This window comes from Parasteatoda tepidariorum, chromosome 7 (genome assembly GCF_043381705.1).
Source record: "Parasteatoda tepidariorum isolate YZ-2023 chromosome 7, CAS_Ptep_4.0, whole genome shotgun sequence".
In the NCBI taxonomy this organism is placed as follows: Eukaryota; Metazoa; Arthropoda; class Arachnida; order Araneae; family Theridiidae; genus Parasteatoda; species Parasteatoda tepidariorum.
In genome coordinates this window covers 56,347,719-56,367,977 of record NC_092210.1, presented here as the reverse complement: position 1 = coordinate 56,367,977, position 20,259 = coordinate 56,347,719, and the positions used below count along the sequence as shown (strand labels likewise).

The 20,259-nt window shown below is 26.8% G+C and overlaps 1 protein-coding gene and 1 long non-coding RNA gene across 4 annotated transcripts in view; one reads left to right on the top strand and one right to left on the bottom strand.

Annotated features, from left to right (window-relative positions):
• The window catches only part of LOC107437356 (high affinity cAMP-specific and IBMX-insensitive 3',5'-cyclic phosphodiesterase 8B), a 358,938-nt gene extending 347,980 nt beyond the window's left edge, over positions 1-10,958 (top strand). For all 3 annotated transcript variants that reach the window (XM_043039401.2, XM_043039399.2, XM_043039408.2), the window contains 4 exons: positions 394-613; positions 2,258-2,419; positions 6,379-6,508; positions 10,749-10,958. In XM_043039401.2, coding sequence (XP_042895335.1) covers positions 394-613; positions 2,258-2,419; positions 6,379-6,508; positions 10,749-10,846 — 610 coding nt within the window. In that variant the 3' untranslated portion in view covers positions 10,847-10,958. The remainder of the gene's footprint in view (positions 1-393; positions 614-2,257; positions 2,420-6,378; positions 6,509-10,748) is intronic.
• Positions 1-20,259, bottom strand: part of LOC139426035 (uncharacterized) — a 70,719-nt gene that overhangs the window by 8,189 nt on the left and 42,271 nt on the right. Inside the window, exon 2 of the long non-coding RNA XR_011637296.1 lies at positions 7,707-7,786. This is a non-coding gene — a long non-coding RNA (uncharacterized lncRNA). The remainder of the gene's footprint in view (positions 1-7,706; positions 7,787-20,259) is intronic.

Here is a 20,259-nt window from a genome sequence, read left to right as displayed (position 1 = left end):
GAGTTAACAATGTTGATATATGTTCACGCCAGGAACTTGGCATCCATTTGACATATACATGTATTTAGATACAAGCATGCTCTTTCCATAGGGATAATGTTTTTTTTTTTTTNTTTGATTTTTAAAACTTTTTTTGTTTTTTCTTTTTTTTTTTTTTAATTTTATAACTTGCAACAGAGTATAATAATAAATGTTGTACCTAGGTAAAACTTTTTTTTGTAACTTTACTAGGTGATTTTCAGATGTACATTTATTATATTGGTTATATCATTTATAATTTATATAAATGTTATGTGCACTTAAGCATATTTTTAATTTAATCTTTTTTACTTTTCATAATATTAATTTATTTACTTTTTGCAAAAGCTCAATAATGTTATTTGGTAATTTTAGGTCAGTTCTTGAAAGTCATCATTCTGCATTGGCATTTAAACTAACAGTGTCGAATGAAAAAGTGAATATTTTTCAAAATTTGAACAAAGATACTTATAAAGAGGTACGGCGATCTGTTATTGATATGATACTGGCCACAGAGATGACAAAACACTTTGAACATTTGTCTAAATTTGTTAATGTTTTCACAAAATCTGTAGAAGCTGAAGAAGACGAAACAGTAAGTTGAAAATAGTGTTTTTAACATACTTAAGCAACTGGTCCTTTGAGATTTTTGCTGGAGAGTATATCACGATGTTAAAAAATCCGAATTATTTTCATTAAAATCATTTCTCCCTTTAACTGAATTATTAAGTAAATAATTATTCACATATTATTAGTTATACTCAAAGAGTAGTTAACAAAGAAGTTTTTAATTATAGCATGCAATTATAATACTAAATGTATGTTTTTACCATGTATAAATCCTATTCGAGCAAATCCATGGCTAAATAAATATTTTTTTTAATAAATTAATTTAATTTTTTTCAATAAATGTTAATAGTTTCTGTAAATTCAACCTTATTAATATTAAAATTTTATAATTAAAATTCAACCTTTTTAATTATAAACTTTTAATTATCCAGTATAATACCTTGTGCACATCCAGATTCAGGCTAATCCAAAGTAATTAACAAATCAAAGGCGCTTCTGTACTTAAGTAATAACAAATAAATATAATATGATTCCCTTCATCCTCTATTTTCATATTTTGCAATCTGACAAACTTGTTAAGAAAACATTTTAAATAATTTTTGAAAAATGCCTGTTCATGTAAGTACATTTGAATTCACTTCTCGCATTATATATGACATTTTGAGGTTTATTCTAAATTAAATTAATTTTTATTATCTATTTTTGCTTGATTTTTTTAAAATTTTTTATTTTTATTTTGCATTCATTGCTTAATGGGTTCTATTTTCTTTTCAAATTTTTTGGTAACACTATTGTACTGATATGTTTTGCTTTGACTGTATTAATGCAATATTAGAAAGCACTATTTTTCTTTTCGTGTATAACTGTGTTATATCTCTTCCTAATTTTATTTTATTTTGCAATTTTTTTTTTGAAGTTTAAAATTTTGGATTTGCAAAATTTTTTTAAAAACTTTTTTAATATATATAGATAGATAGATAGATATAGCGTAATAAATAAGTACAAAAGGAAATAAAAAACCACGAAAATTAAGAAAAACAATAAGTTTTATTTACTGTGCATAATCTGCAAGTAAATAGAACTCATAAATAAGTTCAAAATGTAGAGAACACATGGAAAAAAATTACAGAGCAATGAAATAAAGGGAGGGGGGAGAAAAATACTCATAAAAATAACAGAAAACCGGGGGGGGGGGAATCAAAAAAAAGGAAGAAGAAAAAAATTTATAAAAATCCAAACTTCTGATTTTTATAAATTTTTTTCCTCTGGTTTCTTGTTATTTTTATTATTATTTTTCTTTCCCCCCTTTTTTCATTGTTCCATAATTTTTTCCTTGTTTTCCCTACATTTTGAAATTATTTTATGAGTTCTATTTACTTGCAGCTTATGCGCAGTAAATAAAACTTACTGTTTTTCTTAATTTTCTTCGTGTTTTTTAAGTAGTATTGATGGTAGTTCTTTTATACTGCACATGAAGTTTATTAATTTTCTTTTTAAATATCCAGAAATTTAATATTTTTAGGAAGATATTTTGTTGTGAAATATTTTTGAACTTTTTATATAAATTGAATATTTTAAATTTAGAATAATGTGCATTACCGTTTGTTTCAAGTTATTTTTCTATGACTGTTGTACTATTTTTAATGTAATGAACATGTTTTTCTTTTAGCTGGAGCAGCCATCACCAGATTTATCTACAATGTCCACACCTGAAAATATTGTTCTTGTGAAAAGGATACTAATAAAATGTGCAGATGTCTCCAACCCTGCCAGGCCATTGAACTCTTGCAAGGAATGGGCATTTAGAATTGCAGAGGAATACATGGCTCAGGTTAATATGAATATGTATATTTATCTCATGTAATATCAAATTCATTTATGGTATTTTTTTTAGCAAATTTTCCAGCATTTGAGCTGTATTCTAATTTTTAAATGGCTTGGTTATTTGAAGTAGCTCTTCATCTACAAATTGTTTAGATTAAATCTTAAAGCAGTACCTTCTACCTCTCTATGTTATGTCTACTCCTCCAATTGCTCATGTTTTTAATTACTTCAGAGTCAGCTTGGGTAAAAATGGGTTATCATTATATTTATTATATATTTAATAACAAAAAAGTAGATTAGACAGTTTAGAAGACTGATAACTCAAAAATCAATTCAAATCTTTTCTAAGAGTTTGAAGCATTATTGTGAGTTAAATTTCTTTTTTTCTTGTTCTTAAGATCTGCTAAGCAAAAATTTAACTATTTTTTGATCATATTTCTAACTTTATTATACATATTGAATTGAAAAATAATGTATAAAATTTACTTAATATTTGAATACTCACATGTATGTATTGATAATTTGATCTAGCTAAGTCTCAAGACCTAGGTCTTAACATAGACTTCAAAAGGTAAAAATTCTTTTGTGTCAACTTAAAAAATTGTTTTGCTATAAGGAAATGATTTTAACGACTTAAACCTTTTTATTCATTATATAATTCTTTATAATTAGTAAGGTTTATATGTGCTGGGACAATCAGGAGAAATCATGATGATTTGATTAATAGAAAATGAGATTTGATTAATAAAAAAAATCAGGGTAAAATGTAATTTTGCCCCAAAAACTGAAATTGTAATGAAAGTAATCCAATTGCATGCTAACATTATTTATTCATTTTTGTATTAAAATATAATTTAAAATTTCATTTTTTTTAACCAGGAATTTTATGTAAATGGACATGAAAAAGTTAGGGAAGAAAATTTCTTTTTAAGTATGAACTCTGTATTTAGCAATTAAAATAATTATTATAGCTTATAAAATTATTTTAAATGCATTACACAAGTATTGTGCCTTCAAATAACTTTTATTATTTTCAAAATTTGCTGTCAACTTGTAGTTAGGTTTGCAATAATACATATGTTTTTATAAAGTTGCTACAAATTTAAACTTTTTTTTTCAGGGGTATCCACTGTTTATGTTAAGGTTTTTAAAAAATTAATAGGTTATTAAACAATTTTTTTTACGAGTAATTTAATAGCAGTTATTTAGCAAATATAAACCATAGATAAAATTGTAAAGAGAGTGCTTATTCTTCATATGTATTGTGCATTGTATCTTTTAAGCCCACTTTTAAATGTACCCGATAACTCAAGTGCATCTTTAGCAATTTATTTTTTAGCAACCTGCAATAGCAAGAATAAGAATAATTTTTTAAGGCCCTTACATCGCTTAGTTTTCTATGCCAAAATGCACCATATTATCCCTAAAACCCTTATAATGAGTAAAAACAATTTTTCGTTTTTAAAATATGTATAATTAGGTAATTGTTTTCATAATTAATTAATTTTCAAGATATTTCGATCCACTGAGAGTTTTAAGATGAAGCATTTACGTAGTGGTTTCCTAATATAGGGTCACTATTGGGATGTCTAAATTTTTTAATATTGGTCCTCGAATGGTTTCCATATAGGACCCTTAGGATTTAGATCGAGGCTTACGATTTAGAGCCTGTAGCGTAACTACAACTTTTAAACTCCAGTTCCCTAGTATATAGGATATGTTATCTTGAAGGTTGACATTGTCGGCAACTTAGCCCCATAAAGGCTGCTCGCAAGCAGGCTTGTTTCAACTTTCGTACATGATCAGAACACATGTATCTTGACAGAAACGACCACATCGATAGAAACACAGTGAACAATTGACTTGCAAATTGTGACTGCGACCTCCTCGTGCTGTTGCAACTCGATCTGGATCAGTCACAACAGGATCCTTTAGCCTTGCCCCATAGGGTGTGATCTGAACACGTTTGCCTCAAACAACAATCTACAAGCCAATATTGGGGTTTCTATATTTTGTAATAATGGACCAATATCATTTTTTATGTTCAACCTTCATAGATTTATGTTGGGTAAGCATTGGGATGTCTAGATTTTTCAATTGATCTTGATAATAATGAATCTTGTTCCAATATTGAAAGTTATTCTAGGACCAGTATTGAAAAATCTAGACATCCTTGGTGCATGTTCTTATTAGCCCATTTTGAGCCCAAGTGGGGCCAATGTAAAGTTGTTGCTAGGGTACATACATTAAATATAATATACAAAGGTAATATGAACATATTTTGAATAGTTGCTCAGATCTCGCCCATGACATTTGTTCCTGTGGGGGTTTGTAGAAAATCATATGTGTCCCTCCAGGTCCAATCCTTTATCATAGCTGCTAACACCAGCATTGATGTTGGCATGCTGTACAAAGTTTGGCAAGAATTGCATTTCGGACTTCATTTATGCAGAACAACAATTGGAGCGCATATCAAACATTTGTAAGGAGTAAATTCAAAACCTACTTGTATATATTTTTGAATGAATATATTTAGTATTGTGCACCTATGAAATTTATGCATTCACTTTGACTTATCTTGTAAATGCAGAGGGTTCTGTAAATGTTGCGACAAACTTCTGAGGTAGTGCACATCTTAAAAAATTAAGAATTGCATAAGAACCCATGGCCAGAAATGTCATCATATAACAGGAGAGTGCTGAAGAAGAAAGTGATGGTTACCTCATTCAAGCAATAGGCAGTATATGAAGAGCATAGAACGCTTTGCTTGAAGACATTCGCTAAGTGTCTGGAATAGCTGGGGATAATAAACAAGCCGCCTCTGCATGCAATTATTGAGAAAACTTCACAGGCAGACAGCAACCACACCATAGTTTGTTTACACGTCTGCTACAAAATTTGTACGAGTACGGGTTATTTAGAAGAGGCAGGACAAATGAGAACATGCAACGATCAATTCACTCAGTTGTTAGGAAAGAAAGTGTGTTGGATGCCTTGGAGAGTAATCCAAGGACCAGCGTACGTTTCTCAGTTAAGAATGCCTCGTAGTGGTGTCCAGCAGGTTTTGAATGTAGAGTCCTTCCAGGGTTTTAGTATCCAAAAGGTTCAGCTACTGCTCCACAATGACCATCCTAAACATCTGTGTTTTGCACAGTTGTTTCTGGAAGAAAATGGCAGTAATGTGAATTTCGCTACCTTATGTAATCGCACTGATGAGGTCATATTCAATATGGAAGGCATATTCAATCACCTCAATCAGCATTTGTGGGTTCAACAAAACCTCCACGATGTGCGGCACCATGTTGCATAACAGCGCTTTAAGTTAATATGTGGGTGGGTTTGGTAGGCGACTGTTTATTTAGCCATACCTTTACCATAGAGGGTGAATGCATGAATTATCTGATCTTCCACAAAATGTGAGGCGCAACATGTGGTTACAACATAAGAGGCGCCTCCTCATTTTGGATTGGATGTTCATAGCCATTTGAACAGATCATCTCTGCATCGATAGAATGGGCTTGGCACGATTTGTATTCATTATATCCAATAAATGTTTCTAATTAATCCCTCTATTATTTCCTTTCACATCGATTACCTCTGCTACCACTTAATCCTAACATTTCCAACTGTGGTTTTCTTAGCAAATCTTAATCCTCATGATGTTCCCTACCTCCCATAGAAGTTTGTCGCAGCATTTATGAGACACCCTGTACAACATAAGAAATATGCTCTATGGAAACCCACAAAATGAAATCTAGTGATAATTGCTACAGGTAGAACACAGATGTATAATTTGTTTTAAAAAAATCTGGTTAGTTTTTCTATTTGTGAAGAAATTTTATATATTTTATAATGATCAACTTATGACAAATTATAGAAATACATCAAAGGAAGTTATGCACTGATTGATGTTAAATCATTATCTTAACAAATGCAATTTTCAATAATAATATTTTGCGTTTTCAGACTGACGAAGAAAAAAGCCAAGACCTACCAATAGTCATGCCAGCATTTGATCGTACTAAGTGTAGTATTCCCAAATCACAAATGGGATTTATCGATTACTTTGTCAATGATATGTTCGATGCATGGGATGGTAATTATAACCATTTTTAACTGATTTATAATGAGATTGCTTTATTTTAGTACTCTTTTGTTTTATGTAATTTTATATATTTGTCTGTTTACTAATGTTGAGATTGGAGTTATAAGAAGTTAAGTGTATTACAGGTTGACTGTCGCAAAAAGAAATTTTTTTTTCCCTTACTATTTTAAAAATTAAGTATGATACAATATTGTATTTTTTCCTGGACCTGATCTTGTAAAAACTATGAATGTTCTCAGGAATATGACTATTTCTCACTTTATTTTAAATGTCTCAATAAGAGCTCAACTCAGACTACAATGTCACACATTGACAAAACTTATTATTTTATACACTCAGTGGGACTGCTGCAACAGTTACGTTTTCCCTACAACTTTTATTTATTATACTTAAAATAATTAAATTTGACTAATATTGTATTGATGATAATTTGTTGTTACATTTAAAATAGAACAACCTCAAAATAGGATCTTGCTGCTCTTCTGCACGATAAATTTATTTTCCAATGGTGAATAAAGTCTCATCAGGATATATTTTGTACAAACTTTACTACTGTTAGCCAGACATTTTTTGGAAATGTTTTAAAGTGGTTATACAATTTATCGTTTAGCTCCTGGTGGTCAAAATTATTTAAAAATTAAAAGAGCTATAAATTGTATTCATGTTTATATTTTAATTATATTGTAAAAATTTGAAAATGTGTAACTCGCTCGGATATTGGTTACCTTCACGAGACATTTTGTTTGATTTGCTATTTTTTGCATTGTGAAATATAAAGATAGTTTGTGGTTTTGATTAAACAAATTAAAATCTATTAAAAATCTGATGCTGACTATTTTGTTATCTTAGTGTTTTATATTGGAAGATCTAACTTAACCAAAATTAGGTGTCTGCTGTCAATTTTGCCTAGTCACTAAGTTTTTCATACTTATGTAGTATATTAATCTTAATTTTAAAAAATCTGTTCCTTACATTTAATTGTTCCTCAATAAGTTTGAGAATTTTCAAAGCTGTTAATCTGATATGATATAATCAGGCATGTGATTCTTATGTAAATCTCAAGATCGTTGATTTCAGGTTTCCGCTCATCAATAATTTATATTCAAGCATAATTTTCATGGAATCCCATTAATTTAAATTTTGTTTCTTATGCAAAATCTTGTTAATAAGATGTTTATTCTGCTCTTACCAGCATTTTTCTCTTCTCATTTTCGTGCGGACGACTCTTATTAAGCAGACTTGTTTGTTTGCAACTTCAAGAACACAAGGCTGAAAGAAGAAATAAATTCCATTACTTATAGAATTATTGATTTACTAAGAATTATTGATTTACTAAGAATTATTGACTTACTGAGAATTATTGATCTACTGAGACAAACACAAAATTATAAAATTGATAGCCTTAAATATAATTCCCAAATGGCAAACATTTAAAGAATTGTTCGTTAGAAAAAATGGTGTTTTTTAAAATTTATATTTTAATGAGTAGCAATTTTGTTGCAAATTCCGAATTGTAAAGGAAGAATTATTTAATCAATGCTATATATTCATCCTCTTTTTACGTACGCGTTTATATCTTTTTTTGCAGTTAACTCAATTGATTTTCACATGGTTTTTTAAATTCCAATATTATTACGACACACAAAAAATTGGGCATTTAATTAATCACTTGATTTGCATTGATACCATAGTAAATCCATGTGGTGTTTTGATACTATTATTACTACGAATTTTCTGGAATGTTTTTTTTTTTACTTTTTAAATTTCTATAATGTTTATACATTTTTATTACATTAGTCACTTTTTGTCGCGATAATACCACTGTTTTTTTGATCAACAATTTTGCAGTTATCGCTGCTGATACCCATGAGTTTTTTTATCACACAATTTAATTTAAATTGCACTTTGAATAATTCTTCAATCTCTATTTTTAAGCAAAATCCATGCGCCGTTTCAATTGAGCTTTTTTGGCAGTTAGCAATGTCGATTTCTACATGATTCTTTTAAAATCCCGTTAATATTATGATATGGGAAATTCAAATTGCAAACCTGAGTATTAACTATTTGACTTGTTATTTCTATCGTTTTTTATTTTTCAAGCAATTTTTCTGCATTTATCACGATTGATTTTAGAATATTTTTTAAAATCACAATATTTTTAATTCAATGAACGCTCTGGTCATTCTATGACTTGAACAAAACATTAATGAAATCTTGCAAGAAAGCGAATGTTAGAGTGTTCTATAAGAAAAATTTTTACAGAAGTCACTGTAAATCACAAAGGTTTACTCAGAACTCGTACCAAAAATCTGACATCCAAGCAAGAAAATGAACAAGAAAAACATTTTGTTCTGACACCATGGAATGCTTTCCAGAGGACCTGGATCTGATTGATGAAATCATCACATGTGATAAAACTTATATTTTTTAGTCCATGCGCTGGAAGCCCCCACATCACCAAGATCCAAATAAGCTCGAATGAGCAAGTCTAAACTGAAGGTCATGCTCATTCTTTTTTTCGATACTAATGGTATCGTGATAGAATGGGCACCTCAAGGTGGAACGGTAGACTAGCAGTAATACATTGAGGTCCTAAGAAAATGCCAGATTTGTGGAACAACAACATGTGAATTTTGCATTACATTCATTCATTGACTCTGCAGTTAGGGTGAAATTGAATTTCACATTTGAGTTACTTATTGATATATCCAATTTATACAGATTGCATCATAAACCGATGTGATTCTTTGCAAATTATCACGGCAGATTTCCAATGATTTTAGTTTACTTAAGTAATTTAAGTAGTCATTTTTGTGTATTTAAGTAATCATTTTTGATTTGCTTAATTTGTGCCAACTTCATTGCAAATTTAGGGGATCTTGATTATTTTTTTTTTTCCTCATTGCTTTATTACTACACATTTCCTTATGGTTTTAGAAATCACTATAATTTTTAGGACAATAAAATTTTTAATTGCTTATTTTAAGAATAATTTTTTGAAGAACTTTATTTGTTCCAGTTTCACTGTAAATACAAATGATTTTTTGGTATTTTTTTTCAGCTACAGCGTTATACTTTTTTGAATGGTATTTAATGTAATATTATTACAATAAGCAAAATTCATAAAAATTGGAAGAATGCCTGAATTTTTAACTGCTTATTGATTCTAATTACATATCATTTTTTTTAGTTTCAAAGGTTTTTTACCCCCAGAAAAGTTACTATCTAATATTTATTATTCACTAAATGTAACTATTCTAAAGTTGAAGTATGTTCCCAATTTAATGTTGCCTCCTATTTTGCATTATTGGCTTTACATCATTTGGAACCCTGTTAACTTTAATTCAAGTATTAAATTTGTATTTACTCACTGAAATATTATTTTTTTTATTTCGATGGACATTTAAATATTTTATTGTTAGAATTTATTTTAAAATGGATTTTTATAGTATTTAAGACAATAAAAAACATTTTCTAATTGTTTGCTTATGTATGTGAGTATATATATATANATATATATATATATGGAATTTTGTCTTTTTGAAAAAGTAATAGTTTTCATTCTTTATTTAAAGGAATTCAAATCTTTAAAATCTGCAAATATATTACTGCAAAGTTGACTAATAAAAATGCTTTAGTTAAAGGCAATTATGATGCTTTTTATATGAACAAAATAGGTTCTACTATTTTGTTCATATAAAAAGCATCATGATTGCCTTTAACATGCCTAAATACTTGAGCATACATCCCTTTATTGCTCAACCTTTAGACCCTTTTGTCAATGTTAAGCGTCTCTAATTCATGCATAGTACAAAGTATTACCATCCTTATTTGGTTACCATACTTATTATCTACACTATCTTGCTCATTCACCCAATCAAAAAATTTATTATATGGAAGAAAAACTCTGAACTAGGTAGGTTATCATTTCGATTCAATTAATATCCAGCAAATTAATTTCAATTTTACAGTGCAGCCACTAAAATCAGTTTTAAAAAAAATCAATTTTAAAAGTCATGTGGCAATATGTAGCAATGACTGCTGAAATAGTGAATGACAAAACCATGTGGATTTACAAGGAAATTGTGTCGAATTAATTTATTATTGTGTCGAATTAGTATATTAAGTTTTTGATATTTACTGTTTATAATATTTACTGTATATTTGCGTGATTATAAATTCTCAGGCTATTCAAGTAACTAATCTTACTTTTTTTATTTCTTTTATAAAGCTTTTTGCGATGTCCCAGAGCTGATGGAAAACATAAAACAAAATTATGAATACTGGAAGCAACAAGAAGCTCTTAGGCCTCAAGAAAATACAACTTGAAAATTATCAATATTGTGCAGAACTAACTCCATATGAAATGTGCTGTCGCACTAAAGGGACTCTGTCCCCAAGCTCTTAATGTCATCTCCCTCAACAAAAAAGAAAAAACAAAGATTATTTAATGTTCATGAAATACATGTGCTCAAGTGTTGTGTTATGTCACGTATGGCTTCCTATTTCGTGATGAACAAAATTCCATTCCTCTGTCATGGAACTAAAACAATTACTCTTGGTGGAAATACAAATTACTCACCAAAAATGTGTACAGTGAATCTAATGAGTTCCGGGTATTGTTATTGTGCTAAATTATTTATCTGAAAACTTTTACAATTGTTTTTGTTTTGTTACATACTCAGAAATTTTATAGTCATTTAAATATTTATTAGTTTTGCTGCAGTGCCATTATTGATGTTATTTTCAAAAATATCCTTAATTTCTTTATGAAATTAAATCAGTCTATTTTATTTTAACATTTTGATAGATTAAAACTAATATGGCATTTTTTAGTTGCATAAACTTTTTTTTTCAATTAATAAATGCACAGTTATTGAAAATAGTTTGAAAAATTATGTTTTAAAAATCTATTTAAGCAGTTAAAGATAAGTTTAAACAATTAGTCATTCAGTTAAAAAATAAGTTTCAGATGCAGGCCTCACAGTTGTCCTATATTTCCTACATTTTTTTCAAAAAATATGTTTTAAAGTTTCCTATTATTGTCTTATATTTTTAAAAAAGGTTTTACTTTGAATGTTTTCTTGTAAATTTTCAATTTCTGCATTTTTATCACTTATCTAAAATATCACATTATTAATTATTATTTTTAAAACTTATATTGTCCTTTTTAATAAAAACTTCATGTTTGAAACATAAGAGTGTGAATTGGCTACTTTTTTCAGTAAAAGCCTATGTTAATAACTGGGTATGTATGTTTAAGTATTAGTTATTTTGCTAAAACTATATTTTATTTTCAATATCTATTTATCTAGTTAATAAAAAAAAATTCAAAATAAAATGATGTGAATAAAAGTTTGCAAGACATGTAATGCAATATTTAAAAGATACAGTATTTTGCATGGAATATGGAAACTTAAAATTAATAATTATGTGAAATGCAATTTTTTTTCTACTAATTTTAATAAAATTATATTCTATTTTCAATATCTGTTTCATTTAGTTGATAGAGGAAATATTCTAAATAAGATATGTGCTATTATAAATTATTCAAGTGAGACTTCTTTTTCATACCTATAGTTTGCCTTGTTTGTGTTCAAAATTTTAGATATTGAATTTCCTAATTGTTCTTTTCAATGAAATTTTAAAGTGATATAAATGCAGAAAAAAAAAACTTTCTTTTCTTTTAAACTTGGGTAATGTCAAAACATAATAACAATCCAAAAATGTTTTTCATTGTTCAGACTTTAAACAGAGATAATTAACATAATCACATAAAATTGTGTATCCATACTTGTTAAACTCTGATAACTTTATTTGTGACCAGTTACTTAAAATGTTGTGCAGTATTTTTTTGTACAAAAAATTCTATAAATTTTGTACCTTTGCTGTTAGGACTGCATTTTATCCATTTTTACCGTAATGTTTTTAAAATACGTGATCCTTATCGATTTAGAAATTGATCTTTACTTTGAATTGCATGTGCTGCATATACTTAAAACATAATTACTCAAGATATCCTATTAGGAATTGTTGATATTTGTGTAAGAAATTTTATTGTCGTCTTTGTTATTAGTTTTTCCTTGTTTTTAGATGTTTCATATTGAAACAGTTATAAAATTCGTTTTTATTTAGAATAAAAAAAGAAAAATTCTTATTTTGGTCAATTTTTTGCTTTTAAAAAATAGATAGCTGTTATTTTACAAATTTTTCCTGACACCGAAATTTTCCCTGACAATCTCTTGAAGAGATGAGAAATATCTAAATTGATTTAAACAAAAAGATTTATAAGAAAGATAAGATTAAGATTTATAAAAATAATCCAACCAAAACTAAATATTTTCATATAAAAAAAAATAATATTTTTCCTCTCTGTAACTGTTTATTCATTTTAATTCAGTCAAAAGAATCATTATTTTATGCCATTATTCGAGTGAAATAAGTCAGCAGCTTTTTACTGTTATGTATTGTGTGAGTATTAAAAAAAGAAAAAACATTAATGTGACACAATGTTTGAAAATTAGTTCAATAACTTAACTTCAAAATAACTTAATTACAGGTTTTTAATTTTTTTTTTATAAAATTACTGCCTGTTGAGAAAGTAGGAATCTAAGTAATATTCTTGTTAAAAGTATTAAGGAAAAATCTATAATTATTTTAGTTTTCATCAATGCAAAATGTTATATTTTTGTTGTATTATATCAATTTTCTTTTTTAAATTGTTCGATAAGAACATCTGATTCTAAAAAACATTCTGTAACAATGAGAAGTTTTTTTTTTTTTTTGAATTTCTTCTAGGTCTTGTAGTCACTCATATGAATTTTTTAGAATGTGGTCTGTAAGTGTAAAATTGAAAATGGAAACCACCTTAATAAATGGAATATTGATAAAAACTAACAATATTTTTATTTAAACTAATATAAAAGGATTTATGTTTGTTTCTTAAGTTTATAAAACATATTTAATAATTTACTGTTCTATGTTTGAAGGAGGAAATATCATTTATAACTACGTATTTTTATAATATATTTTGAATCTATAATTAGTGGTTTTTTTTTTTTTTTTGAAAAATAGATTTTTTAAATTTAAGATTAAAGGATTTCGTGTGGAATTTTAAGTTTTTGCAAAAGTAGCTGCTGTATTTAAATATATTATTAGGCATTTAAAGATTTTGAAAATTTCTTGTAAATTTTAAAAAAATAATAATATTTGTATATATATATTAGTTTATATTTCCAGTTCTATTCCACTCATGAAATGTTACACTTAATTTTTTTTTCTTTTAATTTTTAACACTTATAAGCAAATTAGCTTCCCAGTTTTAAAGCAAAATAACTATTTAATGAATTGTTGGATATTTAGAGACATTTAATTAAAAAATGAAAATTATAATATATATATATATGTCTATATATTTCAAAGGAACTTGTTATTCTGTGTGTGATAAATCTAAGATTGAAATGGAGCTTCAAAATTTTATGAAATTTCATAATTATAGTACACACATGTCAAAATAAAGTTATTAGTATTTAGCTGAGAAAAATGTGTAATTATGTGTTGATTTTCTAAACAGTTTAATATATTATGTATGTTCTATACATTGTTCAGGGAATAAAAGAAGTCTACTATGAGGTACCAAGAAAATATTTTTGGCGGCTTAAATAATGCCAGTTGTTTGAGTCATTAGTTTAAATAGGATTTTATGAAACAAATTTTTGTCCTCTGGATTGCATGATTATTACCTTTGGTTTCTTTGTACTACTTTTCTATAAACAAATTATAATAGTAAATTATGAACTGTTTATCTATATTATTATTTAATTGTTGAAAGATAGTAAAATTAGTATATTTTAATCAGTCAAATTTGTACTAATGAATTCTAAAAAAATTATTTTTCACTTGCCATTCAAGGATATTTATATTCCAATCATATAATTTTATTTCTTTTATTTTTCATTGGTGGAAAAATATGCCCATACATGTGTAAGAAACTTTAAAATGTAGTTTTTTTTTATGAATCAGATTCAGATTGTTTATTTAAATTTTGTTGATTAACTGTAACAAATAATACCCAACTAAATATGTGATGTGAAAAAATATTAATCCAATTTGGTGTGTACTGCTAAAAATTGTGCATTTTTGAGTGTGATGTTTTGCACTTGCACAAATGTAGGACTAAACACCATGTAGGTAAAGATTTGCATCCATTTTGGTGTACCATTAATCTAGTGTTGAAAATGTATTGCAGTTTGGCTGGCTGATGTAATACATGTTGTCTATTTTACTTGGTTTTATTTAATGCTTATAATCTGAGTAATAGTTTTACAACAAATAGTCATTGAATTTGTTCTGAATTCATTTCTATTAGCTTTAAAATAGAATTTGCTACAATTATTTTTAAAATGTAATGTGTTATCTATGTATTTTTATTTAAATCAATTTCGTTTTCAAAAGATGAGAGAAGCATAGATATTTTATTGAACTGCAATGAATTTATTTAATTCATTATAATTGAATTATTTTAAAATAAAGCTATCAATGATTAAAAGTATAACGTTTAGTTAATGGGTTTTATTATTATTATTTTTAAATAAAGCTGTTTAACATTTAAGATAATTCTTAATTTATACTATTTAACCCTACACTTAATAGTGTTTCACTAATTCTAGAATTTTATTTAATTAAATATTTAGCTGTTATAAAATTTGTAATTAAAATTAATGAAAAATCAACAACATATTGTTAGGAAGCGTAATTAAATTAAATATTCTTTGTTTGCTTAAAAAGAGGATCGGACAGGAAATTAAAATTTATAAATATAAATTTTTTTAAAGGCATCATTAAGAAATTTCTAAGTCCAAATTTCTTGAAATTCAATTTGCATATATGCTTAAAATGAGCAGTAATGAGTAAAAACATTTCAGTTTTGTGATTTAAAAATAAATCACAAATTAATGATACACAATAAAGATTATTCAAAGGAACACATGCTCAGCATTAAATAATCCCAAGAAATTGAAGGAGTGTGATACTACTTGACTAAAAAGTCATAGTTTTTTTAAATCAATAATATGCTTAGAATGTTCAAGTTATTTTATTGGTTGTATAACATTTAAAATGTGAAGAGTAAGATTTCAGCCATGAGCTTTTCCTAACTATTATCATTTTTTTAAAGAAAATTTCATCTGTATTTATAGGAATCATTAGGATAATTGTCAAATTAATCTTTAAAAAACACAAATGAATAAAATGAAACATACAGGAATTTGTATAAAACGTTATTCAAACAATTACTTTATCAGAATAATTAAAGTTGTTTATAGGCTAAAAACATTTAAATTAGTTTTTTAATTAAATTAGTTTTAAACATTTTATTTTATTTATGATTTTAGCAAAAACTTTTCCCATTATAATTTTTGTTTCTTGAAACTTTCCCCATTATAATTTTTCTTTCTTAAAATACATATTGGTTGTCTTAAAGCTGTTATTGTGAGAATAAGAATTACTTTAAATTAATATTATTTTTTATATTTGTGCAAAATTTATCCTTTATTAGATCTTTTCTAGGAACTGAGTAATAAATTAGGAATTATGCTTGCATAAAATTTCTGTGGTAATGAAGTTAAAAAAAATTATCTATATATCAATTTACTCTGGAATTGGAAACAGAATATCAGAGTTTTTCAGAAATAACTATGTATTTGATCCTGTCGAAAACTCTTTAATAGAGTTTCAATACTTGGTGTTAAGTGAGAAAAATAAAAACTTTTGTCCTAAAAATTTAAAACAAGTGAAGAAGCTTTGTTTTCAAAATTCTTTAAGGACATCATATAATTCTTAATACAAGCAACTGAAGTTTCAAGCTACAATTTATGAGTTGGTTTGTAAAGTTAAAGCATTTTAGCTAATTTAAAATTTAAAACTGAGTTTATTATTATTTTAAGTTTTATGTAGATCAGTTTAGTCTTTATCTCATTTAAATTTTTTTTAAGATACCTAAAGTACCTTGTAAACTGAATAAATTTGATTTTGATGTTTCATTTTCATGAATTTACAAATTCTTGCTTAATTTATTTGATTGAAAAATGTTTAAGGAAAACACAAGCTTATTATTTTTTTTTAAATTTAGAAATCTTATCTAACAATTTTACACTTAAAAAATTTTTTTATGCTAAATTCATATGTTACTAATTAATTTTAAAATTGGGTATTTTTAATAAATCTGACTAGGTTTTTATTAGTAAAATGTTCAGTTGTATAATAAAAATAGCTAATTTGGAGTGTGAAATTTTTTGTGCAAAATTAAATTATATTTCAAAATTTTAAAAATATGCTTTTCAATGTAGTGTCTTAGTTTTAAACTAATGGGATTTTGATGCATTTACATACGCAGATGAAAAATTATTTTCTGAAATTAAGTTTTTTATTTTTATTTCATATTGTATATTGAAAAGTGACATCTTTATTAAATATATTTTATGTTAAGCCTAAAATAATAATTCTGATACAAATGTAAAATGGGTTTTATAATGAATCCCACGTTCTTCAAGCCAGACTGTGATCTAACAAATGTATCATTAATGTCATGAAAAAAATTGTCATATCTTTAATTATTAATGGATGTTCTACTGCAGTACAAATATTAATCTTAATGTCATACCTGGAGTAAGGTGTCTTTTGTTTCCCATATTTAAAAGAAGTTGTTCTGATTTTTTTTTTAAAATTAAAGATAATTCACTGATGTGTGGATGTCAGATTTTATTTATATCTACAGTCACACCCTTTTTTGTTAGAAACAAACATATACAGGATGTTCTCTAAAAACCGCTCATGATATTTATTTTAGACTTTATAAATATATAAAACAAAAATGTATGCTAAAAAAATGACTTCAAGTATTCTAATAAGTGCAGACGATATTTAAAAAACGTACCTTCTTTGAATAACATACCATTTTATCCACAGATTCAAATTTTTGACCCCCAAAATATGGTTCCAATAGTTTGGATCCTGTAATCTTAATTTTACTTTTTGGGTATTTCACTATATATCTCGAGGACTTCTTAAGCGAATTAAAGAAATTTTTGCACACAATTATAAAATTCGTTTATCCAAAGATAATTCCATACAAAAATTAACTTTAAATATTTATTTATTTTTGAATTGTAAGGTATACAATTTTGTACATAAATTTAAAGCATTTAATTTTACATGGTAAAATACAAAATTTAACGAAATTGTCTAATAGTTTCTGAGAAAATTGAATTTCAAAAATGTCAGATAGTTACAAATTCGATTTTTCCTTAATTATTCGATCGATTTTGTATTTTGCCATGTGAAATTACATTGTTTAAAATGATACAAAGAATTCTATACCTTAACAATTAAAAAATTTGTCGACCATTATTAAAATGATCTTTAATAATGGTTCTTTAACCTTTAATAATGGTAATCTTTTATTTTCAATTATTAAAATAATCTTTAATAATAAATTATTATAAAAATTATAATAATAAAAAATAAATATTTACTAAAAAATTTTTTTGCATGGAATTATCTTTGGATGAACGAATTTTATAATTGTGTGCATAATTTTTTTTTTGATTTAACTTAAAAAGTTCGAGGTATGCGAAATACGCATAAAGTAAAATTTACATTAAGGGGTCCAAACTTTTGACCGCTTTTCCGACTGAACTATTTGGACCATATTTCCCAGATTGCTGCTCCCCCCTTTATTTTAGGAGTCAGAAATATAAATCCATTTAAAAAAAAAGGTACTTTTATTCAGAGAAAGTACATTTTTGTTTCTGATTTCTTAAATTAAACTATCGTCTGCAAGTATTAATTAGCATATTTGAGGTCACCCCCTCGAGTCATTAAGATTGAGTTTTAAAACGTGAAAATCTGATCATTAGATCAAAAGTTATCCAGGATGGTTCGTTTTCTTTTGATTGGATGGCACAAATCAATAATTAATAAAGGAAAAATACTATCGAATTCTGACAAATCAAAGTGATGAACAATTATTACAAATTATTAAACATATTACAAATATCAAAATTTGAAAAATCTTATGGAAATAAAAAAAAAACGATACATGAATGCCGAAATATGATGGAGAAAAAACATGCGGATTTACGAAAGGATACTTGTGAATTAAGCGCGTCAGAAAGTAATTACTCGAATACGAAATTCAAGCTTTCTAAGATAACGGAATTTTGGAGAATCATATAGAAATGGTAGAAAAAAAATCGTGAATAAGTGCAAAAAAACTATTGGAAATTACGACATAGATTTGTAATGTAATCGCGATTCGATCACGTCAAAATGTGATCACTCGAATTTGCAATTCGCGTTCGTAATACGTATCATGGTAGATAATAAAATAACGGAATTCGAAGAACCACGCGGAAACAGTTAGGGGGGGGGGTGATGATAGATAACTAAACTGACCACAAAAGCTTCTCAAACTTCGTCGAGAATAAACCCTGTATTATATAAGGTGCTATAAAAAGGCTGCCCTAAATATGTTAATTTCAAATTCTTATCAATAAGTAAAATAAATAAATAAAAATGCACATAAAACAATTTAATATTTAAGCTAATTAATATTTTCAATTAAACAACTAAACTTAGCTAACATAACTAAACTTAAGCTAATTAATATTTTCAATAAAGTAACTAAAGCAAATTAATATTTTTCAATTCGTATAAGTTAATAATTTGCTAATTCTCCTTTACCTCCGTAAGTAATTAAAAGTATAGAAAAAGTGAGTTGAGGCTAGCCACGCTGAAGTTTCAAATACTGAAATGAAACTATGAGAGGATAACTTAGGATTACACAATGGGGAAATTCTCTTCCAATAATTAGCTTGCATTTTGATATTTTAATTTTCAGCAATTGAAACTTCATGGCTTGCTTTAAGTTTGCTTAAACTAGCTTTTTCTTTACTGTGCTATGGAGGTGAAACAATATTTGCAATGATAAAATTTATGTCGTGATATGGCATCCTCTTAACTGGCCTCTGGGAGTGGTAATGGGGAGCTCGGTGATAGTATTGTTCTAATTCAACTTCAACTGAAGCTTAAAATGAGATTGCTAAAACATGAAGACTCATAAAAGCTTGTTCGTAAATTGACTATTAAAGGACCTTATGACCAGTAGGAACCTTTTTCGCTTTTGCAATTCGCTAAGAAAACTTATTGTTATTGATCTTTTTGTTTTTTCTTTCAAGATTTTAATCTTTTCGGAAGTAATATATATATGTGTGGTGTGTGTGTATATATATAATTAACGGTATATAGAATTATATAAAGAATACGTTTTGAAACAATTCATCATCTATTTCTAACAAAATTATCAATTTTAAAGGAATCGCATATTTTCTGAGTGTGCAGAGTCAGATAAACTAAGTAGGACATTTTTACTGTAAAACTTAGGTCTCAAAACTGTAAACACTGTCGTTGCAGATAGTTGCGTATGGTGCTCAAAAATACTATTTTCTATTTGAAATTTATTGTCGGTCTCTCAAACTTCTAAAAGCTTTAAGTTTCATTGATATTTAAGAACAATCGCACAACCTAAACACTTCTATAGTTATAAAAGCATCTATATTATATAAAACGCTAATACGTATGTATCAATAAAACCGATTATATTTCTTTTCTCGCGTTGGCAACAGTTTTCATTTTTAATTGATAGGCTTCGGCGCGCAAGAGCACTTAGTGAGCATCATATGGCT